Raw genomic sequence first — 26,188 nt, 5'->3', positions numbered from 1 at the left:
TCTCATTGTGACAGCTATGAATTTAGCTACAGAACGAGAGGACTCGTGACTTGTCTACTAGTTCCACATTGGCTGATATCACGCCTGGGGTATTTCCCCAGGTCCTGCTCCCATAAAAAGGGTGTGCCAGCATCGTCCGCATGCGGAGACACCATTTTTATGGTTGCCATATTTATCGGAAATATGGCTTGCGAGATATGAACCATTTTTTACTGGAGTCGTTCTGTCTGGATACTTCCATAGCCTTGCTAATTAGATAGCAGCCCCTACTACAGGGTCACGGCAGGGAGTCATCCTGTGTCCATTGTTCCCACGTCACCTAATCTCCATATCACAGGAGATGGCTGGGATGTGACACCTTCACAGATGCTGGACCTCTGAGAACAAGAAGGGAGGGGGCACTGCCATGGAGTGATGAGAGCGATTATGACTGGAAGTCATAATTCATCTTCATATCCCAGGGTTTGCCTCACACCTCCCCCCTTTTGAGGGCGCTAGGGGGCAGCACACTCCGGTGTTCCCCCGTGCGCCCGTCCGCGACCTCTCCTTGTCGGGACAGCCCGTCTGCGTTACCGTGGTCACGGCCCCTTTTGTGTCGAATGGTGAAGTTGTATTGCTGGAGCGCCAGGCTCCATCGCAACAACCTGCCATTCGTCCCGGAGACAGTGTGTAACCAGCTGAGGGGATTGTGGTCTGTCTCCACGATGAAGTGGCGCCCGTATAGATAGGGTTGCAGACGCTGCAGGGCCCACACTATGGCCAGGCACTCCTTTTCCATCGTGGAATAGGCAACTTCCCTTGGTAACAGCTTCCTGCTCAGGTACAAGACTGGGTGCTCTTGGCTCGCAGAGTCCACCTGGCTGAGCACCGCACCGAGGCCGAAGTCACTGGCGTCGGTCTGTACTACAAACGGCCGCGTGAAGTCGGCTGCCTGTAGCACGGGCGGGCTGGACAGGGCGTCCTTTAGGGCCCGGAAGGCTGTCTCGCAGTCCATTGTCCAATCGACTGCAGAGGGCAGCTTCTTCTTGGTGAGGTCCGTCAAGGGCTTTGCCAGGCTACTATAGCATGGAACAAACCTCCTATAGTACCCAGCGGTCCCCAAGAAGGACATCACCTGCTTCTTGGTCCTGGGGGTGGGCCAGGATGCGATGGCTTCCACTTTCTCAGGCTCGGGCTTCAGTGTTCTCCCGCCTACCCGGTGACCGAGGTACTGGACCTCGCTCATGGCCAGCTGACACTTTCCCGGCTTGATGGTCAAACCTGCATGGTGGACCCGCCTGAGCACCTGTGCTAGATGCTCTAGGTGATCTTCCCAGGTGGGACTGAAGACGGCAATGTCATCCAGGTACGCGGCCGCGTACCCTTCAAGTCCCTTGAGCAGGGTGTTGACCATCCGCTGGAAAGTGGCAGGGGCAGTCCTCATCCCGAATGGCATCACCGTGGACTCGTACAGTCCAAATGGGGTAATAAAGGCAGAGCATTCCCTGGCCTTGCGAGTCAGGGGGATCTGCCAATATCCCCGGCTCAGATCCATGATGGTCAGGTACTGAGCCCCGGCCAACTGATCGAGCAGGTCATCGATGCGTGGCATTGGGTACGCATCGGCGACCGTGACAGCATTGAGCCCCCTGTAGTCCACGCAGAACCGAGTGGTTCGGTCCTTCTTAGGGACGAGGACTACAGGCGAGGCCCAAGCGCTGTTGGATGCCTGGATCACCCCCAGCTTCAGCATCTCGTCAATCTCCTGGCGCATGTGTTGCTGCACCTCCAGGGAGACCCGATATGCTGAACGCCGGATCGGGGGATGATCCCCAGTGTCCACGTGATGGACAGCCAAGTTAGTCCTTCCGGGCTGGTTGGTAAACAACCCCCGGAAGGGGTGTAGGGTGGCCCACAGCTGGGACCGTTGGTCTTCCAAGAGCTGGTGGCCAACCTCCACATCCTCAATGGATCCGCCTGCCCTAACCTGGGCTAGCATATCCAAGAGGGTTTCCGCTTCTCCCTCCTCGGGCAGGTTGCACACGGGGAGCGCACACGCCTCCCGCTCATGATGTGCCTTCATCATGTTCACATGGAAGGGCTTCCGCCTTCCACGGGCAGGGTCCAGGGTGACCAGGTACGTTACAGGGTTGAGCTGCTGGTACACGAGGTATGGGCCTTCCCAGGCTGCCTGAAGCTTGTCCTGTGGTACGGGGACCAGTACCCACACCTTTTGACCCACTTGGTAGGTCCTCTCACAAGCGTTCTGGTCGTACCAACGCTTCTGATCGGCCTGGGCTTGAGCCATATTGTCGTGTACCAGTTGCGTCAAGGCCTGCATTTTGTCCCGGAAGCGCACGACATACTCGATAACCGACACTCCAGGGGTGGCCAAATCCCCTTCCCAAGCCTCTTTCACCAGAGCCAGGGGGCCCCGCACACGTCGCCCGTACAGGAGCTCAAACGGTGAGAATCCTGTTGAGGCCTGTGGAACCTCCCGGTAAGCAAATAACAGGTGTGGGAGATACCGCTCCCAGTCACGCCCATGGGAGTCGACCAACATCTTAAGCATCTGCTTTAAGGTGCCATTAAACCGCTCGCACAGGCCATTAGTCTGTGGATGGTACGGGCTGGCCACCAGATGTCGCACCTGGACTTGCTTACAGAGGGCCTCCATCAGCTGGGACATGAATTGGGTCCCCCGGTCAGTGAGCATTTCCTGGGGAAAACCCACTCGGGAGAAAATCTCCAGCAATGCGGTGGCCACCTTGTCAGCCCGAATGGACGACAAGGCCACTGCTTCCGGGTACCGGGTGGCATAGTCCACTACCGTCAGTATGAAGCGTTTCCCGGAGCTGCTGGGGATGGCCAGCGGGCCGACCAGATCCACAGCCACCCTCCTGAAAGGCTCATCGATGATTGGCAGAGATACCAGTGGGGCTTTGGGGTGTGGCCCCGCCTTCCCCACTCTCTGACAGGTTTCACACGAACGGCAGTAGGCAGCCACATCGGCCCCCATTTTTGGCCAGTAGAAATGCTGGTTTAACCTGGCCTTGGTCTTAGCGATCCCTAGGTGTCCGGCCATCGGAATCTCATGTGCGATCCGCAACAACTCCGTCCGGAACGGATAGGGTACCACCAACTGTCGGTCCCTGGGCCACGCCTCCGGTGAACCCTGCTGGACCGTGGCCCGGTACAGCCGTCCTTGGTCCCAGACCACTCGCTCCGGGTCCGAGTCCGAGGGAGGCTGTGCCGCCTGCTCCTTAAGAGCTTTCAGGCTGTCGTCAGCTTCTAACGCTGCCTGAAACCCCTGACTAGATGTGGCCAGAATCGACGAGACTGTCACATCTTCAGTCAGTACCCCGGGACCTGTGTCCTGGCCTCCACCTGACTCGGCTGCCACTTGGTCAGAAGGGGAAGAGCTATCGGACCTCTGGGAGGCCCCTTGGCTTCCAGCACTCCCACTGCGGGTGACAGCGGCCACAGCCGCTGCGACCGTGGGTCGTGCCTGCTCCTCCTCCGTTCCTGACCAAGTCGCCGGTTCAGGCAGACCTACCTGGCTTCCTGACACCCCGGTTGTGGGGGAACCATGCACCGAGATCTTACCTGGGAGCACTTCCGCTCCTGGACCGGCCCCAATCTCACCTGCCTGTTCCCCTCCTGCAGCAACAGAACCCCGCTGTGAAATCTCTGGGGACCCCACATTTGCTGTGGTAGCCCCCACCCCACACACTGGTCCTCCCCCTGCAGCACCCTGCTCTCTGCTTATCCCTGCAGAGGGCAACAGATCCCAGCTCACAGGCTGATTACTTGTAGAGGCATTGTCACACCTTTCTCTGACCCCCTCCCCTGTCACAGCTGCAGCTGTGTGTGTGTCTATGGTGTCTATGCAAGCAGAAATATCAGAGTTCACTCCCTCCTCCCTTACATCATTCATAGATAACACATTAACATTGTCCGGAGGCATGTCAGTACTGGCTGAAGGTTCAGCCCTTGGTTGGGGCCCAAACTGGGAGGTTATCTGCCCCAAATCTGTCCCAAGTAGCACGTTTGCGGGGATCCGATCAGTTACCCCCACCTCCCTCACCCCTCGCCCTGCGCCCCAGTCCACATAAATGTCAGCAACAGGCAGCGCCGGGTCAATGCCTCCAATCCCGGAGACAGCAAGGGTTTTTCCAGGGATCAAGTCTTGCGGGGACACCATCTCAGGCCGCACCAGAGTCACCTCCGAGGAACTGTCTCGCAGTCCTATGGTCACAGACCGGCCGACGGTGACAGGTTGGAAGCTGTCCAGGGACCTACCACCACCCCCACCCACACAATACACCTTGGGCGGCCCTTGGGACGGGGACGGAGCCGGGGCCTTGGGACGCTGAGGGCACATGGCCTTGAAGTGTCCAGGTAGGTTGCACTGGTGGCACCGTCTTGGTTCTGCCACGGGCCTGGAGAGGGGAGTTGAGGGGGACACCCCCTGCAGTCTAGGGGCAGGTGGGGCAGTCGCAGAGTTCATCTTACCCCCTCTCCAGGTGCTGCTGGTGGCTGCTCTCCTGGCCTCAGGAGCCCGATTGTTGGTGTAGTCATCGGCCAGGGCAGCTGTAGCCGTGGACCCCTTTGGCTTCTGGTCTCGGATGAACTGGCGGAGATCCTCAGGGCAGTTCCACAAGAGTTGCTCCGTGATGAACAAGTCCAGGATCTCCGGTCCGGTGGAAAGCTGCAGGCCTTGGGTCCAGTGGTCGGCAGCTCGGGCAAGTGCCCGCCGGTGGTCAGCCCAGGAGTCCTTTGGTCCCTTCTGTAGGCTCCGGAACTTCTTGCGGTAGGACTCTGGAGTGAGGTTGTACTGTTGGATCAGGGCCCGCTTGATGGTGTCGTAGCCCTGATCTGCCTCAGCAGGCAAGTCCCCAAGGATATCCAGGGCCTTACCCCTTAAACGGGGGGTCAGGTATTTGGCCCACTGGTCCTTGTCCAGATGGTGCTGCAGGCAAGTCCGTTCAAAAGCAGTCAAGAAAGAGTCCAAGTCTCCATCCTTCTCCAGCACTGGGAAGTCCTCAACACGGACCTTTGGAAGTTTGGTGTCTTGAAGGTCACGTGTGGCTGATGAGGGCCGGAGCTGAGCTAGCTGCAGCTGGTAGTCACGCTCTGCCTGGCGCTCTTCACGTGCTGCTTGCCGCTCCGCAGCCTCACGCACTGCTTGCCGCTCACGCTCGGCCATGAGTATCTCGTAGGTATCCCGGTCTCCAGCCTGGAGAAGGGCCATAGCCATTTGAAGAAGGCTATCCGAGCCTCCCAGGCTCGGTGGAATGGCACGTGGTGATCTGCGGCCCGCTGCGGAGCCTGGTGCTTCACTGTCCATTGCAGAGCGGAGGGCTGGCATCTGGCTCGTTGAGGACCCTTGGGTGAGCTGCTCCTCATCTTGTCCATAATTGCCAGGTTGTGCGCTGTCCTCTGCAGAACGGTTTTCTGGCGTCGAGCTCCTGGAGGGCTCGTGGACAACCTCCTCATCGTCTCTGGCCTGAGCATCGGCCATTCCTTTGGCTTTGCTCCTGGTGCTCTCAGCCATTGTTGCAGACTTTGGTCACTGACACAGAACTGACACCTGATGCCTCCACACACCTTACAGTATCTGCACTCTGACACTCTAGTGTTGGTCTGGTCTGAAGACCCCAGCAGCCACAGCTGCTGCAGGCAGTCTTTAGTGTCTGGGAGTATGGGTCTCACACTCACACACACTATTATCTCGATCCCACCGCTTGCCACCAATATGTCACGAACCACCGGGGGGGTCACTCAGAAATCCCCCGCGCTGGCTACCAGTACGTCACAATCGGGGGGTAACAAGTGGGGGGTCACCCCTCCTTTATACCTCCCGACCGACAGACAGAGCACGTGACGCGCTCTCTAGCGCCCCTCTTATAGTCAGGCCAATTATGGAATTGCCCGACAATAAGCAAGGAGGCCGCTATACTACTTATGCCGATTATTGAAGGGTCCCCGGTGAGAGTAGGGTATATATTCCCCCGACCTCCGCGGGCGGAATATATAAAACCTCCCCGAATCTCACTGGCCTCCCCACAATAATCCTTGGCACAACTCGCTGCCACCAACCGCTTCACGGTAACTATTAGCCGAACACACGGACGTGGGATTCAAGATCGAGATAACAGAACAGCCCAAGATTAACTATATAATTTAATCGGCCTAAAGCCACACTAGAAACTACAATATATACAATAGGGAATCTACAGAATATACATATGTCAGAGTACAGTTACAATCAAAGCATGGGTTACAAACAGGCATACACAGTTCCAGCAGTTACCTTGTGCGTCTGGCCACAGGGGGGCGCTGTAGGCCAGGTTTCTAGGATCCTTCCCACAGATGTTTCCTACACGTGACCCCCAGCGAAAGAACGCTGGAAAATGGCCGAAGTAGGGTTATCAACCTGGGCAAATCCAGGTCCCCTCCTACCTTCGTGACCTCACAGGGAACACTGCTCCACCCCTGGCTGGAGTTATGGACAATCCACAACATGGAATATGGGCCATAACTTTGCCTGGGAGCGTCGTAGGCGGACGCCAACGCTCTCATTGTGACAGCTATGAATTTAGCTACAGAACGAGAGGACTCGTGACTTGTCTACTAGTTCCACATTGGCTGATATCACGCCTGGGGTATTTCCCCAGGTCCTGCTCCCATAAAAAGGGTGTGCCAGCATCGTCCGCATGCGGAGACACCATTTTTATGGTTGCCATATTTATCGGAAATATGGCTTGCGAGATATGAACCATTTTTTACTGGAGTCGTTCTGTCTGGATACTTCCATAGCCTTGCTAATTAGATAGCAGCCCCTACTACAGGGTCACGGCAGGGAGTCATCCTGTGTCCATTGTTCCCACGTCACCTAATCTCCATATCACAGGAGATGGCTGGGATGTGACACCTTCACAGATGCTGGACCTCTGAGAACAAGAAGGGAGGGGGCACTGCCATGGAGTGATGAGAGCGATTATGACTGGAAGTCATAATTCATCTTCATATCCCAGGGTTTGCCTCACAGAGCTGTGTAGCAGCTTATTTTTTTTTGTGACTGTGCCGCCCCTGTAGCGGATCGAACCGCTCAGATCCGGGGGTACTGATTGCTTGTGGCTCGAGGGTCTCCGGACCCGGGGGCTAGGGTCCACACTCAAATGAAGAAGAGGTTTATTTACAGGGGATAGGTATAGTTCATGACGCCACCCGTGGTGTGCAGTAATTGGGAGTACCGCTGCTGCCGTTGGGAGTACCCAGGGTGATGGAGTGGGGCAGCTAGATGACGTTACCCTCCACGGGTAGGGGAAGGCCCCGGGACTCTGGATGGTGATATGTGGGTGCAGTGCAGGGGTCAACCGGGTACTCACTCAGCAATGAAGCAGACGCTGACAACAGGGTAAACCAAGTCTCTGACTGCAGCTGTCTCCTGAGGGGAGCTCGTCCGGGTCCCGTCCCCTGCAGCACTGCCTGGTGGTCCGTGACCTGCTTCCTGGCACAAATTTAGAGTGTCCTTTGTGGCCCATTAGCTTGGAGCTTTCTGAACTCCGCTCCCCACTATGGTTAAGTGAGGGAGCCTGCTCTCAGGGGCTCACGCTTGGGACTTCAGTGGGCCGCTTGTTTCGGAAAGCCTTATCACCCTCGTTGCGCTACTGCCCCCGATCTCGGAGCTTCGTGAGAACAGTCCATAAAGGCCATGTCCTCCGCAGGTTAATTGCTAGGTCGCCTGAAGCTTCTCCCCGACCTAGGGTCCGTGTACCCCGACGTGCCTTTGGTCCCAGGCCGGTGATTAGACCCAGGCTGCTGATCGTCCTCCAAGACAGGTCCCAAGCACCTAGCCTCAATCCCCTGTGACCGGGGGTTCGACTCCTCTAGGTCCAGACCACCGTCTGCGACCTAGTCTGCTTCTCCCTTGGGAGCTACTACTCCCAGCTTCCTCAGAGCTCCTCACAGCTCGAGGGCTACTCTCCTTCTGCCTTGACACCTCCCACTACCCTGTCTGACCCCTAGGTGGGTGGCCCTATTCCTGCTTAAGCAGGCCACTGGTGTGCCTAACAGGGTGTGGTGCAAGGTGTATCTAGGATTTGTGAATGCTGGTGGAGGCAGTACTGCAAGATGGGGACCCAGAACCATGGGGGGTTGAATCCTGCACTAAGAAAAAGAGCGTGCAGAACCCTGTGACGACCTGAATAGTCCAGGGGCGTCACATGACGAGTTGGAGATTTTTTTTTTTGCACCATTTTGCTGTATATAACATTTTTGATCACTTTCTAGTCAGATTTTTCAGACAAAGAATGAAAAAAAAACAGCAATTCAGTTATTGTTTTTTAATATTATTTTTACGCAGTTCACTGTGGGGTAAAAGTGATGAAACCAATTTATTCTTCGGGTTACGTTCGAATTATATTTATATCGCTTTTTTATGCTTTGCTATTTTCACACTCTAAAACTTATATTGTAGAGAAATGAGATAAACATGAAAAACCACAATAAAACAAGTAAATCGCCTAATTTACCTCAAAAGGGCCGAAAATCTACATCAAACACTCCCCAAATCCTCACCCAGCACAGCAGAGTCCTGCATACACTGAGGAGCTGACCATGTGACCCCTGACTCCTCCCCTCCATGTGACATCATCACAGGTCCTGGAAGCACAGTGCTGCCATTATATATGCTAGAATGTATAGGCTCCTTCCAGGTATGACGTAATTTGTCATGTGATGAGGCGTGTTCAAAACGCAGCCCAATGTTTTCCAGATGGAATTAACATTATTTTTCTAACTCTACTTAGTAATGGAGTTGTTTATAATAGAAGCGGGGGTAAGAGCTCCAGATGGGGGAGGGGGGGGCGGAGGCGAAGCCTGCACGATTATAATTGATAGGAGGAAACCTCACCACACCCCCTAACAAAGTCATGCCTATTGACGAAGCTGGTCACGCCCACTAACCTGGAAGGAGCCCGTACATTCTAGCATCTACCATATATCTAGTGTGCGGCTCTGCAGGAGGAGGTATGTGGAGATTCCCCATTACTGGGGCAGGGGCATTAACCCCTTCAGCTCTGAGACTTTCTTGGGGTTTTTCTCTCGCTGATTTCTATGAATCGTGAGGTTTTTGTTCCTTTTCCTCTGATAGATACAGACGCCCCAACTATGAGAGGCCGGAAGTGAGGAAACCCGTCTGCCCTCAGTCCTCGGCCCCTTTCTGCCCCTCAGTCCTCGGCCCCTTTCCTGCCCTCGGTCCTCGGCCCCTTTCCTGCCCTCAGTCCTCGGCCCCTTTCTGCCCCTCAGTCCTCGGCCCCTTTCCTGCCCCTCAGTCCTCGGCCCCTTTCTGCCCCTCAGTCCTCAGCCCCTTTCCTGCCCCTCAGTCCTCGGCCCCTTTCCTGCCCTCGGTCCTCGGCCCCTTTCCTGCCCTCAGTCCTCGGCCCCTTTCCTGCCCCTTTCCTGCCCCTCAGTCCTCGGCCCCTTTCCTGCCCCTCAGTCCTCGGCCCCTTTCCTGCCCCTCAGTCCTCGGCCCCTTTCCTGCCCCTCAGTCCTCGGCCCCTTTCCTGCCCCTCAGTCCTCGGCCCCTTTCCGGCCCTCAGTCCGTGGCCCCTTTCCGGCCCTCAGTCCGTGGCCCCTTTCTGTCCTCAGTCCTCGGCCCTTTTCCTGCTCTCGGTCCTTGGCCCCTTTCCTGTCCTTGGCCCCTTTCTGCCCTCGGTCCCTGACCCCTTTCTGCCCTCGGTCCCTGACCCCTTTTTGCCCTCGGTCCCTGACCCCTTTTTGCCCTCGCTCCCTGACCCCTTTTTGCCCTCGCTCCCTGACCCCTTTTTGCCCTCGGTCCCTGACCCCTTTTTGCCCTCGGTCCCTGACCTCTTTTTGCCCTGTCCCTGACCCCTTTTTCTGCCCTCAGTCCCTGACCCCTTTCTGCCCTCGATCCCCTGCCCCTTTCCTGCCCTCGGTCCCCTGCCCCTTTCCTGCCCTCGGTCCCCTGCCCCTTTCCTGCCCTCGGTCCCCTGCCCCTTTCCTGCCCTCGGTCCCCTGCCCCTTTCCTGCCCTCGGTCCCTGACCCCTTTCTGCCCTCGGTCCCTGACCCCTTTCTGCCCTCGGTCCCTGACCCCTTTCTGCCCTCGGTCCCCTGCCCCTTTCCTGCCCTCGGTCCCCTGCCCCTTTCCTGCCCTCGGTCCCTGACCCCTTTCCTGCCCTCGGTCCCTGACCCCTTTCTGCCCTCAGTCCCTGACCCCTTTCTGCCCTCGGTCCCTGACCCCTTTCTGCCCTCGGTCCCTGACCCCTTTCTGCCCTCGGTCCCTGACCCCTTTCTGCCCTTGGTCCCACCCCTTTCTGCCCTCAGTCCCTGACCCCTTTCTTGTCCCAACACAGTGTAAGTTCCCACAGTCCAGATAAAATGGAAGCAGCTCTGACTATCTCATTGTAGCTTAGATGAAATGGAGGATGATTTTTATAGTTATTTAATAATCATAATAATAATATTTTTTTACTTATATAGCACCAACATATTCCACAGTCCACACTTTACACCGCTTTAGGAGAGTGAGAGGTACTCTGGAGGCTGTGACATACCTGTGGGGTCAATATTCTCATTGCACCCCTGTATGAATTTACTGGGGGGAGCAGTTGGTAAAATGGGGTCACTTGTGGGGGGTTTCTGCTATTCTGGCACTTCAAGGGCTCTGCCAATGTGACATGGCACCCGCAAACCATTCCAGCTAAATCACACTCCAATATGGCGTTCCTTCCCTTCTTTACTTTGCACTGTTCGTCAACAACAGTTATTGACCACATATGAGGAATCGTTGAACTTGAGAGGAATTGCACAACAAATTGTATGGTGCATTATCTCCTGTTACCCATGTGAATATGCAAAATTTGTGGTTATAGCAACTTTTTTGTGGTAAAAATGTATATTTTCATTTTCACGGTTCAACGTTATAAAATTCTGTGAAGCACCTGGGGGTTCAAGATACTCACCAAACGTAGATAAATTCCTTGAGAGGTTTAGTTTCCAGAATGGGGTCACTTGTGGGGGTTTTACTTAGGCACCTCATGGGGTCTCCAAATGTGATATGGCATCCTCTGGCAATTCCAGACAAGTTTGCATTCAGAAAGTGAAGTGGCGCTTCTTACGAGCCCTGCCGTGCACCCAAATAGTAGTTTTCCACCTCATATGGAGTATCTGCGTACTCTGGAAAAATTTTAGAACACATTGTATGGTGCATTTTCTCCTCTTACCATTGGGAAAAAGCAAAATTTGGGGCTAAAGTAACATTTTTGTGGGAAAAAATACAATTTTCATTTTTTCCATCCACATTGCTTTAGTTCCTGTGAAGCACCTGAAGGGTTTATAAACTTCTTGGCAGGGCTGTGGAGTCGGAGTCGGAGTCGTGGAGTCGGAGTCGGAGTCGGAGCTCATTTTGGTGGAGTCGGAGTCGGTATAAAATGCACCGACTCCGACTCCTAAAATATATAATAAATTGGGGACAGGAGTGCAATGCAGAATGTGCTGAATATTTTACTAAATAATAACATTTAGTATAATGCTTATATTTAAGTGAAACATTTATTGTAGTACAATGTGAACATCAGACATTTAATTGTTTTTATGATACAATAATCAAGATATTTGGATAGAACATAAAATATTTATTGGAATACAACTTTAGAACACAAAAAACTAATAAATTGTAAATATGTAATATATATATATATATATATATATATATATATATATATATATATATACACACAAGATATATATGTAATCTACTGTATATTACATAGTGTATTACATATTTACAATTTATTACAGTTTTTTGTGTTCTAAAGTTGTATTCCAATAAATATATTTTATGTTCTATCCAAATATCTTGATTATCGTATCATAAAAATTATTAAATGTCTGATGTTCACATACACATATTCATGTACTACAATAAATTTTTCACCTAACTATAAGCAATATATGTAGGAGTCGGAGCCGGAGTCGGAGCCGGAGTCGGAGTCGGAGCCGGAGTCGGAGTCGGTGCAAGAGAATTTGAGGAGTCGGAGTCGAAGGTTTGGCTTACCGACTCCACAGCCCTGCTTCTTGGATGTGGGTTTGAGCAGTTTGAGGGGTGCAGTTTTTAGAATGGTGTCATTTTTGTCACTTCAAATGTGATTTGGTCTCTAAAAAAATGGTTTTGTAAATTTTGTTGGGAAACATGAGAAATTGCTGCTAAAGATGCAAAACATAAGCCATCACTGAGCCCCAGATCCTGAACAATGCGAACGCTACAGGTCTCGGAAAATAGCTACAAAAGCACAATTGTTTCTTTATTTTTTTTCAATAAGCTTCTGAATTTTTTTGACCACTTAGATAAAAGTAAAAGTTTACATGTTTGGTAGCTAATAGTAAAGTAGCCATGTGCTACGCAATAAAACCACCTATAGCGCCACCTGGTGGAAAACAACTGAGTTAGCATTTTTATTTCCAAAATGGAACGAGATAGAGAAAAAAAAGTGAATTACAAAGTTGTAGGGCATCATCAATTCAATACGAATCGACACCTTGAATACAGAAATGCTATGAAAAGAACATGTGAAGCGATACCTCATGGAGACCTTCCTACAAGTCATTGGGTATGGTGGCTGTGTGGAGTGGCCTCCACGCTCACCTGACCTGACCCCATTGGACTTCTTTCTGTGAGGTCACATCAAACAGCAGGTATATGCGACCCCTCCACCAACATTGCAGGACCTACGACGATGTATTACAGATGCTTGTCCAAACGTGTCACCTACCATATTGCACAACGTGCAGCAAGATACAGTATGCTGTCCAGACTCCAGATGTGCATTGCAGCTGACGGGGGCCACTTCGAGCATCAAAGTTAAATGAGCGCCATATGCGTGACTAGCATTCAGTGTTTTGGGGGGCTCATGGGTTTCATATCATAGCATTTCTGTGTGCAAGGTGTCGATTCGTATTGCATTGATGATGCCCTACAACTTTGTAAGTCACGTTTTTTCTCTATCTTGTTCCGTTTTCGCGATAAAAATGCTAACCAGGTGGTGCTATAGGTGGTTTCATTGCGTAGCGCATGGCTACTTTACTATACCTAGACACCACTTCTATGCTTATAGCTGCCGCCGTTCTCAAGTTAAAGGCGGTGGACAGGATAAGGGTGGACACACTGTATAATAAAACTAATAGTTTAATTCAAAAGCAGAACTTGTCCCGCAAAAAATAAGCCCTCATATGACTATATTGATGGAAAAATAAAAAAGATATGGCTCTCTGAAGGGGAGTAAAAAACAAAAATGGAAAATCGCCCCAAGGTGAAGCGGTTAGCTATAATGTGTGACATACTGTAACTCTCGGGTCTAATGGCATAAAAATTCTAAGTTTGAAAATTTTATTTTCGATATTTAAAAAAATCAATAAATAAAAAAATATTGTCATAAATATACGACTAACATGAAGTAAAATATATCACGAAAAACAGAATCACTGGGATACATTGAAGCGTTCCAGAGTTATTACCTCCATAAAGTGCCACTGGTCAGAATTGAAAATATTGGACTGGTTAGGAAGGTGAAAACAGGCTCTGGGTTAAGGTGTTAAGATCATTTTTCTGATTTACTTCTCAAGGATGAATATGGACAAGGACAAGATGGCGGAGAGGATATTACACCTCACCCTAGAGATCCTCTTCCGGCTTACTGGAGAGGTGAGAGATTCTGATGACGTCACATTACATCATTCTTATCTATGGGAATAACAGATGGACAGAACTGGAGAGGTGAGGACTCGGGAAATGTCTGGAGTGAGATTTATTACTGTGTCTCTCCATAACCAGGATTACACAGTAGTGATGAAGACCTCTAGTGAGCGCTGTCAGGCCCCTATGTCTGAGGGATGGGGAAGACCCCTGAGCCCAATCACGGGGCATCCACCTCACCCCCCGATACATGAGGACATCAATGACCAGAAGATCCTAAAACTCACCTACAAGATGATTGAGCTGCTGACTGGCGAGGTAACACTGCTGGGAATGCTGGGACATTATACAGTAACGCTATGAAGGGATCGGGGGTGACGGTATCATTGTATGTGTCAGGTTCCTATAAGGTGTCAGGACGTCACCATCTATTTCTCCATGGAGGAGTGGGAGTATTTAGAAGGACACAAAGATCTGTACAAGGACGTCATGATGGAGGTTCCCCAGCCCCTCACATCATCAGGTAATAGACAGAACTAAATACACACGGCCTATAATTATCTGTATGTAAGGAATGAATTCAGTCCCTGTATGTGTTTCCTCCAGTTGTATCCAGTAAGAGGACAACACCAGAGAGATGTCCCCGTCCTCTTCTTCCACAGGACTGTAAACAAGAAGATCTCGATGTTCCTCAGGATCATCAGGTAGATGGAGAGAAGGGGCCATGAAATCTCCCTATGATGTGTAGACGGCTGTGAAGGTTTTGAGCTCAGTCTTGTTTTATCCACCAATATTACCATATTTTTCATTTTATAAAACGCTCCAATTCTAAGACGCACCCCAAATTTAGAAATAAAAAAGGTAAAAAAAAGGGGTCCGCGTTTTACTCCGGTGGTGTCTTACCGGAGGCAGGCGGCAGCGGTGGTGAAGCGGGGTCACAGGAAGCAGAGGCTGGTCTGGCAGCGGCGGCTAGTCAGTACTGGCGGCACCGGCGGCGGGTAAGTGCTGGCGGCACCGGCGGCGGGTCAGTGCTGGCGGCACCGGCCATCTGCGCACGCGCTGACTCCGGGCGCCATCATTTGAAGCCCGGACCGCGGACAGTCCATTTGGGACACCCGCCGCACAGCCACCGTTGCCAGCACAGCCAAAGCTGCCAGCACAGCCATCCCTCCGGCCGCCCGCACAGAGTGGCTGCCAGCAGGCCGCCAGACCACCTGCACAGAGAGGCAGCCGGCCACCGCACAAAGAGGCAGCCGTCCTAATGCACTGACAGGCACCTGGCCTCCCGTACAGACAGGCACTTGGCTGCCTGCACAGAGAGCTGTAGAGACAGCCCCCCGCCAATTCTCCACCACCCAGTAAGCTATATTCAGATTTTGAGGCGCACCCCTCATTTTCCTCCCAAATTTTGGGAGGAAAAGTGCGTCTTATAATACGAAAAATATGGTATATGTGTTATACTTGTGTAATGAGAGCGGTGGAGATGGCAGGATTAGAGGTGATCATAGATGGGACTTCTCCATCTGTCTGTGACTTTTACAATATTTGTTTCAGGGTGAAGATCTGCCCCATATTAATACCACAGAGACATATGTGAGGGGTGATGAGCGGTGTAAAGAGGAGACTCCTACATATGGCTACCCAGGTGAGTAGTGACCACTAAATGCAGAGAAGTCACAGATTCTTCTCAGTCACCGGCTGTAGCTGCCTTATCGGTGTAGTCCGGCCATAGACCACAACATTCTCTTCCACCTGGAACTGTTCAAATTACTTTGGTCAGTGAATGCTCTTCTTCTATAAAGCTTACAACTTTGAGGATCCTCCTATCCCTAAAATTAGAAGATGCTGACCCTTACCTACTCTGATCTAGAAATTACTAAGCTAAATAACAGCGTACGTAGAATGTGCTGACAAGTTATTTATTTTACTCACTTATATGGCGCTATTAATTCCACAGCGTTAGAAAATCACTTGTAGAAAAATATTATGATGGGCCTTTAAAGAAAAATAGGAAAAAGGTTAATGGTGCTGTTACCTTCCTAGAATCCTGGTATAATGACGATTAACTGTGTAGTGCCCCCAAGGGGCGAAAATGCACCCTGCTGCATTGTCCCTACCAATTTTGGAACCGATGTGGTCCAATTAACCCCTTAGTTGCTGCTTTCCGTCCCAACACTTGCATGTAACTGAATTTGTCATTGTGGGTGCCGATAGCCGCTCTCCGTTCCATGGTCATATGATGACCTCAGGGTATATTGGTATCTTAGATTCTGCTATAAGGAGGGCCTAACAGGCTAAGTCAGTGAAAAACTGAGGGGTCTCATGCACTGCAATACGAGAGCACTGCAGTGTATGAGACCACCAAACAAAATTATTCATATTCCACAGTGGGACTGAGTAAAAAAAAAACATTAAAATAAATTTGTAAACAATTAAGATAAATACAGTCATATGAAAAAGTTTGGACATCCCTATTAATGTTAACCTTTTTTCTTTATTACAATTTGGGTTTTTGCAACAGCTATTTCAGTTTCATATATCTAATAACTGATGGACTGAGTAATATTTCTGGATTGAAATGAGGTTTATTGTACTAACAAAAAATGTGCAATCCGCATTTAAACAAAATTTGACCGGTGCAAAAGTATGGGCACTTTCTTGATTTAAACACTCCTAACTACTTTTCTTCATCGTTCCTTATGGGAGACCCAGACCATGGGTGTATAGCTAGCGACCTCCGGAGGACACACAAAGCACTACACTCAAACGTGTAGCTCCTCCCTCCGGGCTATATACACCCCCTGGATGACAATCTACCCAGTTCAACGCTTTGTGTTTCAGGAGGATACACACACTTTTATTTCCTCATATTTTTTTCAATTTTATTTTAATTTTTTAAAGTTTTGGAAGAAAAGCGGGTCCAATCTGGACTCCCGGCATGTTCCTTCACGCTCCACTCTGCGGGGTGCTGTTAAGGTTGATCTTCATAAGGCTGGAGCCTTCACATGCCGAGCTCCTTCACATCCTCTGTCGAGGCTCTGTTTGAAGTGGGAGCCTCCACGGTCTTCTCTGCTTGCAGGAGGCCGGCTCCATCCACAGCCCTGTCTGGTCCCTGCTGGAAGGAGCGTTAACCCCACTCAGGGACATGGCCCTGCGTCTCAAAGCTAAGTATTGAGACGTTTTTTCAGGGGTCCCGGGTGCTTTTATTATGGGGGCAGTATGTGCTTTAGCGTTACTGTTAATTTCGGCCGGTTCTGGGAATTTCCCATGAGAACCGCGCCGACGGTGCCTGCTCGTCGGCCGCACTTTGAAATCTAGGCCCCGGCTTCAGTTTGGGCCTAGTTTCGTTTTTGGCTTCTGCTGTATGTTTTGCATACAGCGCCGCCCACCGCCCGGCCAGCAGCAGGGAAGGGCACTTCTCTCTAAGGAGATGTCCCCTCCCCTGTCTACCCCCCTGTATCTCTGTGCTTCTGTTTTCCCGCTCCTGGGCTTATACACGCCCCCCCTCCTTCTCCCAGCGCCATTTTATCAGCGTTTTTATCTCTGAGAAGCGCTGGATGCTGCAGCTGCATACTTTTTGGAAAGCTGTCACTTTACAGGGGAGCGGTGAAATCCGGAGGACACAGAGAGCAGGGCTGGTAAGCCACAACCTATGGTTGTGGATTTTTATACACTCAGGCTTTCTACAGGAGTGTGTTTTGGCTGCAGAGCTTCCTCCACAGCAGCATGTCTGTCACTAGGAGCAAAGCTGCAAACATGTATGCTATATGCACTGCTTGCAAGCTAATTCTGCCAGAGCCTAGCACGTACCCACATTGTGATAACTGTGCTAATATGGTTGTGTCTCAGCCTGGAGCCTCCTCAGGGGTCCCTCAGGCTGCTTCGGTCCCGGTGGCTGAACCCCCGGCTTGGGTAGCATCCTTTTCACAGGCTCTTTCCAAGTCGTTTGCCGATTCCATGGGGCAGCTGTCCCAGACGCTGCTGTCTATGCATCAGCCTCCCTCTCAGGGTGTCTCTGCGGCTCCGAGCTCTGCAGAGCCCTCAGAGCAGGTCCTAGGACCCCGTCCCCCTAAACGGAGACGCACGGACCCTTCTCCTTCCTCGTCCCACGGCTCTGATTCACAAGCCGAGGTGCAGGGCGAGGAAGATTCCTTTACTGTGGGCTCAGACGCTGCCTCTATGTACCCCATTGATTTGTCTGAGGGTGATGCGGACGTTAGTGACTTGATTGCGTCCATTAACTCCGTACTGAACCTCAACCCACAGGAGTCAGAGGATCAACCCTCTCTGGTAGAGGTACACCAGTTTACCTCTCCTAAGAAACCTAGGAGTATGTTTTTTAACCACTCCAGCTTTCAGACCACTGTTAACAAGCCTAGGGCCTGTCCTGACAAACGTTTTCCGAAACGTAGTTCAGATGACCGTTTCCCGTTTCCACCGGAGGTGGTTAAGGACTGGGCCCAGTCCCCAAAGGTGGACCCTCCAGTGTCCAGAATCTCAGCCCGCACAGTAGTTGCGGTGGCCGACGGCACTTCTCTTAAGGATCCCACTGACCGCCAGGTTGACCTTCTGGCCAAGTCTGTATTTGAGGCGGCAGGAGCCTCCTTCTCTCCGTCTTTTGCGGCGGTGTGGGCTCTTAAGGCTATCTCTGCCTCTCTGGCGGAGATTCATTCCCTTTCCAGGGACTCTATTCCTGAGATGGATGCCTTAACTACCCGAGCTTCGGCTTTTGCATCCTACGCCATGTCTGCCATCCTGGAGGCTTCTCACCGCACGGCAGTGGCTTCCGCTAACTCCCTCGCGATCCGCAGGATCTTGTGGCTTCGAGAGTGGAAAGCGGACGCTTCCTCTAAGAAGTACCTTGCGAGTCTCCCCTTTACTGGGTCACGGCTGTTTGGGGAACAGCTGGATGACATAATTAAGGAAGCTACTGGCGGGAAGAGTACTTCCTTGCCACAAGCTAAAGCCAAGAAACCTACCCAGGGCAGGAACCAATCGAGGTTTCGTTCCTTTCGTTCCTCTAACTGGTCATCCTCTAAGCCCACAGTCTCGTCCACTACCGCCAAGGATCGCAAATCCAACTGGCGCGCAAAGCCGCGTCCTCAAAAGACCGGAGGAGCCGCTGCCACCAAGGCAGCCTCCTCGTGACTATCTGGCCGCGCCAGCAACGTCCTTGGTCGGGGGCAGGCTCTCCCACTTTGGCGACGTGTGGTTGCAACACGTCGCCGATCAGTGGGTGCGGGATATCATCACCCACGGCTACAGGATACCTTTTTCCTCCAGCCCGCCAAACAGATTTTTTCTGTCCACCCCCCCCTGCTCCAAAGCCGCCGCCTTCTCTCAGGCCGTGGCATCCCTGCAGACCAACGGTGTAATTGTTCCGGTCCCCGCCCGGGAACGGTTCAGAGGTTTCTACTCAAACCTCTTTCTAGTTCCCAAAAAGGACGGTTCCTCCCGGCCCATCCTGGATCTCAAGCTTCTCAACAAGCATGTTCAGGTGCGGCACTTTCGCATGGAATCTCTAAGATCGGTCATTGCCTCAATGACCCAGGGAGATTTTCTGGCATCCATCGACATCAGAGATGCCTATCTGCATGTGCCTATTGCGGTTTCACACCAGCGCTGGCTACGCTTTGCGATCGGAGAGGAACATTTCCAGTTCGTGGCTCTTCCCTTTGGCTTAGCCACGGCCCCCCGAGTGTTCACCAAGGTCATGGCAGCAGTGGTTGCGGTCCTGCACCTCCAGGGGTTGGCAGTGATTCCTTACCTGGACGACCTTCTAGTCAAGGCCTCATCCAGTGTAGACTGTCAGCGGAGTGTCTCGCTCACTCTCGCCACTCTAGTCCAATTCGGGTGGCTTGTCAACCTCCCCAAGTCGACTCTGACCCCGACCCAGGTACTTTTGTACCTAGGGATGCAATTCGAGACGCTGCCGGCACTTGTCAAGTTGCCCTTAGTCAAACAGCAGTCCCTTCGTCTGGCAGTGCGCTCTCTGCTGAGGCACCGCCGTCATTCCATCAGACACCTCATGCAGGTGCTGGGTCAGATGGTGGCGTCCATCGAAGCGGTTCCCTTTGCCCAGTTCCATCTGCGTCCCTTGCAGCTGGACATTCTCCGCTGTTGGGACAAGCGGATCTCTTCTTTGGACAGGCTGGTGGCTCTGTCATCACAGGCCAGGAACTCCCTTCAGTGGTGGCTTCAGCCCCTCTCCCTTTCACAGGGACGGTCCTTCCTGACTCCGTCCTGGGTGATCCTCACCACGGATGCCAGTCTCTCCGGCTGGGGAGCGGTGTTTCTCCATCACCGAGCACAGGGCACTTGGACTCCGTCCGAATCGGCCCTCCCGATCAATGTGCTGGAGATCAGAGCCGTGTTTCTAGCTCTCCTAGACTTTCACCACCTATTGGCGGGCAAGCACATTCGGGTTCAGTCGGACAACGCGACAGCGGTTGCCTACATCAATCACCAGGGCGGGACTCACAGCCGTCTGGCGATGTTGGAGGTTCAACGAATCCTCCAGTGGACGGAGGACTCAAAGTCCACCATATCCGCAGTCCACATCCCAGGCGTGGAAAACTGGGAGGCCGATTATCTCAGCCGTCAAACCGTGGACGGCGGCGAGTGGGCACTGCATCCGTCAGTGTTCAGGTCAATTTGTCGCAAGTGGGGCACTCCGGAAGTAGATCTAATGGCTTCCCGGCACAACAAGAAGGTTCCGGTTTACGTGGCTCGCTCCCACGATCCTCAAGCCTTCGCAGCAGACGCACTGGTTCAGGATTGGACTCAGTTCAGTCTGGCCTATGTGTTTCCCCCTCTGGCGCTATTGCCCAGGGTTCTGCGCAAGATCCGAATGGAGGGCCGTCGAGTAATACTCATTGCTCCGGACTGGCCCAGGCGAGCCTGGTACCCAGACCTGCTCCGCCTGTCCGTAGGGGTGCCGTGGCATCTTCCGGACCGCCCAGACCTTCTCTCTCAAGGTCCGTTCTTCCGCCAGAATTCTGCGGCTCTCAGATTGACGGCGTGGCTCTTGAGTCCTGGATCCTGACGGCTTCAGGCATTCCCTCTGAGGTCATCTCCACCATGACTCAGGCTCGGAAGTCTTCCTCGGCTAAGATTTACCACAGGACTTGGAAAATTTTCCTGTCCTGGTGTCGCTCTTCCGGCCATGCTCCTTGGCCGTTCGCCTTGCCGACCATCCTGTCTTTTCTACAGTCGGGTCTACAGTTGGGTCTGTCCCTCAATTCACTTAAGGGACAGGTGTCGGCTTTGTCGGTATTGTTCCAGCGGCGTATCGCCCGACTGGCTCAGGTGCGCACCTTCATGCAGGGCGCATCTCACATCATTCCTCCTTACCGACGACCCTTGGATCCCTGGGACCTTAATTTGGTCCTCACGGCCTTACAGAAACCCCCTTTTGAGCCTCTCAGGGAGGTTCCTTTGTCTAGACTTTCACAGAAAGTTGTCTTTCTAGTAGCCATAACTTCTCTCAGGAGAGTTTCTGATTTGGCTGCGCTCTCTTCGGAATCCCCCTTTTTGGTGTTTCACCAAGACAAGGTGGTTCTTCGTCCGACTCCGGACTTTCTCCCTAAGGTGGTGTCTTCCTTCCACCTTAACCAGGACATTTCATTGCCCTCTTTTTGTCCGGCCCCTGTGCATCGCTTTGAGAAAGCGTTGCACACCTTAGATTTGGTGCGGGCGCTCCGAATCTATGTGTCTCGCACCGCCGTTTTTCGGCGGTGCACCTCACTTTTTGTGCTAACCACGGGTCAGCGCAAGGGCCTTTCGGCGTCTAAACCGACCTTGGCTCGTTGGGTTAGGTCGGCTATCGCCGATGCCTACCAATCCTCTCAGGTGCCTCCCCCGTCGGGGATTAAGGCGCACTCGACCAGAGCTGTCGGTGCCTCCTGGGCTTTCAGGCACCAGGCTACGGCTCAGCAAGTGTGTCAGGCTGCCACTTGGTCCAGTCTGCACACTTTTTCTAAGCACTACCAAGTGCATGCTCATGCTTCGGCAGATGCGAGCTTGGGCAGACGCATCCTTCAGGCGGCTGTCGCCCATTTGTGAAGTTAGGTTTTGCCTACTTCTCCGTTTCGTTTATTTCCCACCCATGGACTGCTTTGGAACGTCCCATGGTCTGGGTCTCCCATAAGGAACGATGAAGAAAAAGAGAATTTTGTTTACTTACCGTAAATTCTTTTTCTTATAGTTCCGACATGGGAGACCCAGCTCCCTCCCTGTTGCCTGTTGGCAGTTTTTTTGTTCCGTGTGCTTCACGGCTGTTGTTAGTAGACAGAGTGCTGGTTTTGCCGAGTTTTACTCTATCTCTACTTATGGGTGGATGTCCTCCTTCAGCTTTTGCACTGAACTGGGTAGATTGTCATCCAGGGGGTGTATATAGCCCGGAGGGAGGAGCTACACGTTTGAGTGTAGTGCTTTGTGTGTCCTCCGGAGGTCGCTAGCTATACACCCATGGTCTGGGTCTCCCATGTCGGAACTATAAGAAAAAGAATTTACGGTAAGTAAACAAAATTCTCTTTTTTACTGACTTACTATAGCACTAAATTGGTTTTGTAATCTCATTGAGCTTTGAACTTCATAGGCAGGTGCATCCAATCATGAGAAAAGGTATTTAAGGTGGCCACTTGCAAGTTGTTCTCCAATTTGAATCTCCTATGAAGAGTGGCATCATAGGCTCCTCAAAACAACTCTCAAATGATCTGAAAACAAAGATTATTCAACATAGTTGTTCAGGGGAAGGATACAAAAAGTTGTCTCAGAGATTTAAACTGTCAGTTTCCACTGTGAGGAACATAGTAAGGAAATGGAAGAACACAGGTACAGTTCTTGTTAAGCCCAGAAGTAGCAGGCCAAGAAAAATATCAGAAAGGCCGGGAAGAAGAATGGTAAGAACAGTCAAGGACAATCCACAGACCACCTCCAAAGACCTGCAGCTTCATCTTGCTGCAGATGGTGTCAATGTGCATCGATCAACAATACAGCGTACGTTGCACAAGGAGAAGCTGTATGGGAGAGTGATGCGAAAGAAGCCGTTTCTGCAAGCACGCCACAAACAGAGTCGCCTGAGGTATGCAAAAGCACATTTGGACAAGCCAGTTACATTTTGGAAGAAGGTCCTGTGGACTGATGAAACAAACATTGAGTTGTTCTGTCATACAAAAAGGCGTTATGCATGGAGGCACAAAAACACAGTATTCCAAGAAAAGCACTTGCTACCCACAGTAAAATTTGGTGAAGGTTCCATCATGCTTTGGGGCTGTGTGGCCAATGCCGGCATCGGGAATCTTGTTAAAGTTGAGGGTCGCATGGATTCAACTCAGTATCAGCAGATTCTTGACAATAATGTGCAAGAATCAGTGACGAAGTTGAAGTTACGCAGGGGATGGATATTTCAGCAAGACAATGATCCAAAACACCGCTCCAAATCTACTCAAGCATTCATGCAGAGGAACAATTACGATGTTCTGGAATGGCCATCCCAGTCCCCAGGCCTGAATATCATTGAAAATCTGTGGATGATTTGAAGCGTGCTGTCCATGCTCAGCGACCATCAAACTTTACTGAACTGGAATTGTTTTGTAAACAGGAATGGTCAAATATACCTTCATCCAGGATCCAGGAACTCATTAATAGCTTTCGGTCATTTCATGTCAACATGGGCAGGACCATGTTGACATGCAAATCTGGAAACAGCATGTTGCCGCCCTGCTGGGCGGCTACAGTGCGTGGAGTCCCCGCCCCCTTCCCTGCACCCTCCCACACATTCCCCCGCACCCCTTACCTTGCCCACAACCTCCCCCAGCACTGCTGTGGGGTCTGTGACCTGGGGGAGGGGCCTGGCGGCTGCCGTGCTGTCAGCGCCAGCACAGGGCCCCTGCTCAGGATCGCACATTCAAATATACCGGCATCACAGTTCACAGATGCCGATATATTTGAAAGCACTGATGAGAGGGAGCGCAGCGCTGCTTTTCATCACTGCCCGTGCAGTCTGTGTCTGACAGTTCAGGACAGCGGTGACGTCACTACTGTGCTGATATGGCCAGAGCACAGACAGCGTGCGAAGGTGCAGGAGCGGCGGGGACCGAGGACGGGTGAGTATGTATTCCCTACATGTGTTCCCTATGGGGGTAGGGGGGGGCGGTGCAGAACGATGGTGGGGGGGTCGGTACAGAGCGCCGTGTGTGTGTGTGTGTGTGTGTGCGCGGTGCAGAGCCATATGTGTGCGTGCGGTGCAGAGCCGTGTGTGTGCGTGCGGTGCAGAGCAGTGTGTGTGCGTGCGGTGCAGAGCCGTGTGTGTGCGTGCGGTGCAGAGCCGTGTGTGTGCGTGCGGTGCAGAGCCATATGTGTGTGTGGTGTGCAGAGTCATATATGTGTGTGTGGTGCAGAGTCCGATGTGTGTGTGGTGCAGAGTCTGATGTGTGTGTGGTGCAGAGTCCGATGTGTGTGTGGTGCAGAACCATATGTGTGTTTGGTCTGCAGAGCCATATATGTGTGTGTGGTGCAGAGTCCGATATGTATGTGGTGCAGAGCCATATGTGTGTGTGGTCTGCAAAGCCATATATGTGTGTGTGGTGCAGAGTCCGATGTGTGTGTGGTGCAGAACCATATGTGTGTGCGCGATGCAGAGCCATATGTGTGTGTGCGGTTCAGAGCCCCATGTGTGTGCGGTGCAGAGCCATATGTGTGTGTGGTGTGCAGAGCCCGATGTGGTGTGGGGTGCAAAGCCCGATGTGTGCGGTGCAGAGCCCGATGAGGGGCTGTTATTTGCAATGCTGTAGTGATAACAGGTCAGTGTTGGGCAGAATACTGACAGGGACTGTGTGTGCAGGGGGCGGGCAGGGGGCGAGGCTGGACACTGAGGCCGGGCGGTGCCAGCTCTGACTGGGAGGTTTAGCACAGGAAGTTATCATGTTTTCTGGAGCTAAATGTAAACAAAGAGCTGCAGAGAATAAAGGGATAATTCAAGGGGAACAAAAGTTAGAAAACAAAAAATAACAATGTAGGGGTGTTTTATATGACAATACAGCACAGATTAGCTTAACAAAAATTTTTGAGTTTATGTCGGATAACTCCTTTAACAGTTCTGGCTCCTACAGACCAGTTAGACGCTCCTAATAAACTTGTTATCTGCATTAAAGACAGCTGTCTTAAATTGCCACCTGTATAAAAGACTCCTGTCCACAGACTCAATTAATCAATCAGACTCTAACATCTACAACATGGGCAAGACCAAAGAGCTTTCTAAGGATGTCAGGAACAAGATCATAGACCTGCACAAGGCTGTAATGAGCAACAAAACCATAAGTAAGATGCTGTAAAAAATAAATAAATTAGGTTTTAGTTGGTATTATGGCCAGAATACGGAAGTCTACAACCCTCGTCACGGGACCTCATGTTTGTAGGTACCTACACTATATTTAAAAATAGCAACGTAAAGAGGAAGAAATATCCTCCAAAAATTAAGTATTTACTTACAGCAAAGACGGACAGCAGTTGTACATCACCCAGGCCAAAAACTAATATTCTAGCAAAATGCAGCTAAGTTCCCCTAAGTGGAGGCATCACAGGTTGTTACAAAATTGTCACTGCAGCTACAGATTAGTTCACTCTATCAAACTCTGCTCTCCAATAGTCAATTATGGGATACTACCACGTTCAGCATCGGGGGTTTCACCTGAATACCGTATTTTGGAGATGTAAATGGAAGCTCATATGTAAGTGCTCAGCATAGAGCACAGGATAAATGTGAACTGATTCAAAACGTTCTGTACCCCAAATTGCTACCAATTAGCATTCAATCCAACCAACAAAAACACAAGTCCCCTACTCAGGTCTGTCATCTGTTAGCTTAAATATAGAGGGCTTCCATGTTACTGGGAGCACAACGGCTCTGGGAACGCGTTATGGCTCCCCCCCTCAAAGAAATCCAGCAAAACCTGTGCTCCCAAATAGAAATGCCTCCTCCCTTCTGAGCATTACAATTGGCATCCACATATTTGGCATTATTGAAGTGAGGAGAGCCCACTTAATTTACAGAGTGCAGGTTTCCAGAAGCAAGAGCTTGGCACAATGTACATGCAATACAATGTACTGAGCACTAGAAGGGCTTATTTGCAATTTATAAGTCTGCAACGATCCACTGCGTTTGACTCCATGGCTATTTTCCAAAGACCAAATCATCACTATACCCATAGATGAATCCCCAGACGCATGTAATTTCCAAATTTGGTCACTTGAGAGGGTTTCTGTTGTTCTGGCACTTAGGGATTCTGCAATGGAGTCCATAAACTATTCTAGAAAAAGCTGTGCTCCAAATATCAAATGGTGCCCCTTCCCTTCCGAGCCCTGCGGTGCGTCCAAGAAGTACTGTACAGTCACATGTGGGGTATTGTCACATTCAGGAGAAATTGTGCCTCACATTATTGGGCCTTTTTTCCCATTGTGAAATTGTAAATATAGAGTTAAAACAA

The 26,188-nt window shown here is 51.4% G+C and overlaps 1 protein-coding gene across 1 annotated transcript in view; it reads left to right on the top strand.

Annotated features, from left to right (window-relative positions):
* Positions 1-13,631: 13,631 nt before the first annotated feature.
* Positions 13,632-26,188, top strand: part of LOC142312222 (uncharacterized) — a 51,104-nt gene continuing 38,547 nt past the window's right edge. The window contains exons 1-5 of the mRNA XM_075351129.1: positions 13,632-13,709; positions 13,839-14,018; positions 14,100-14,223; positions 14,307-14,404; positions 15,255-15,345. Coding sequence (XP_075207244.1) covers positions 13,632-13,709; positions 13,839-14,018; positions 14,100-14,223; positions 14,307-14,404; positions 15,255-15,345 — 571 coding nt within the window. The remainder of the gene's footprint in view (positions 13,710-13,838; positions 14,019-14,099; positions 14,224-14,306; positions 14,405-15,254; positions 15,346-26,188) is intronic.

Source organism: Anomaloglossus baeobatrachus, chromosome 5, assembly GCF_048569485.1.
Source record: "Anomaloglossus baeobatrachus isolate aAnoBae1 chromosome 5, aAnoBae1.hap1, whole genome shotgun sequence".
Classification (NCBI taxonomy): domain Eukaryota; kingdom Metazoa; phylum Chordata; class Amphibia; order Anura; family Aromobatidae; genus Anomaloglossus; species Anomaloglossus baeobatrachus.
The sequence above is the reverse complement of the archived record's forward strand: the minus strand, read 5'-3'. Positions and strand labels throughout refer to the sequence as shown.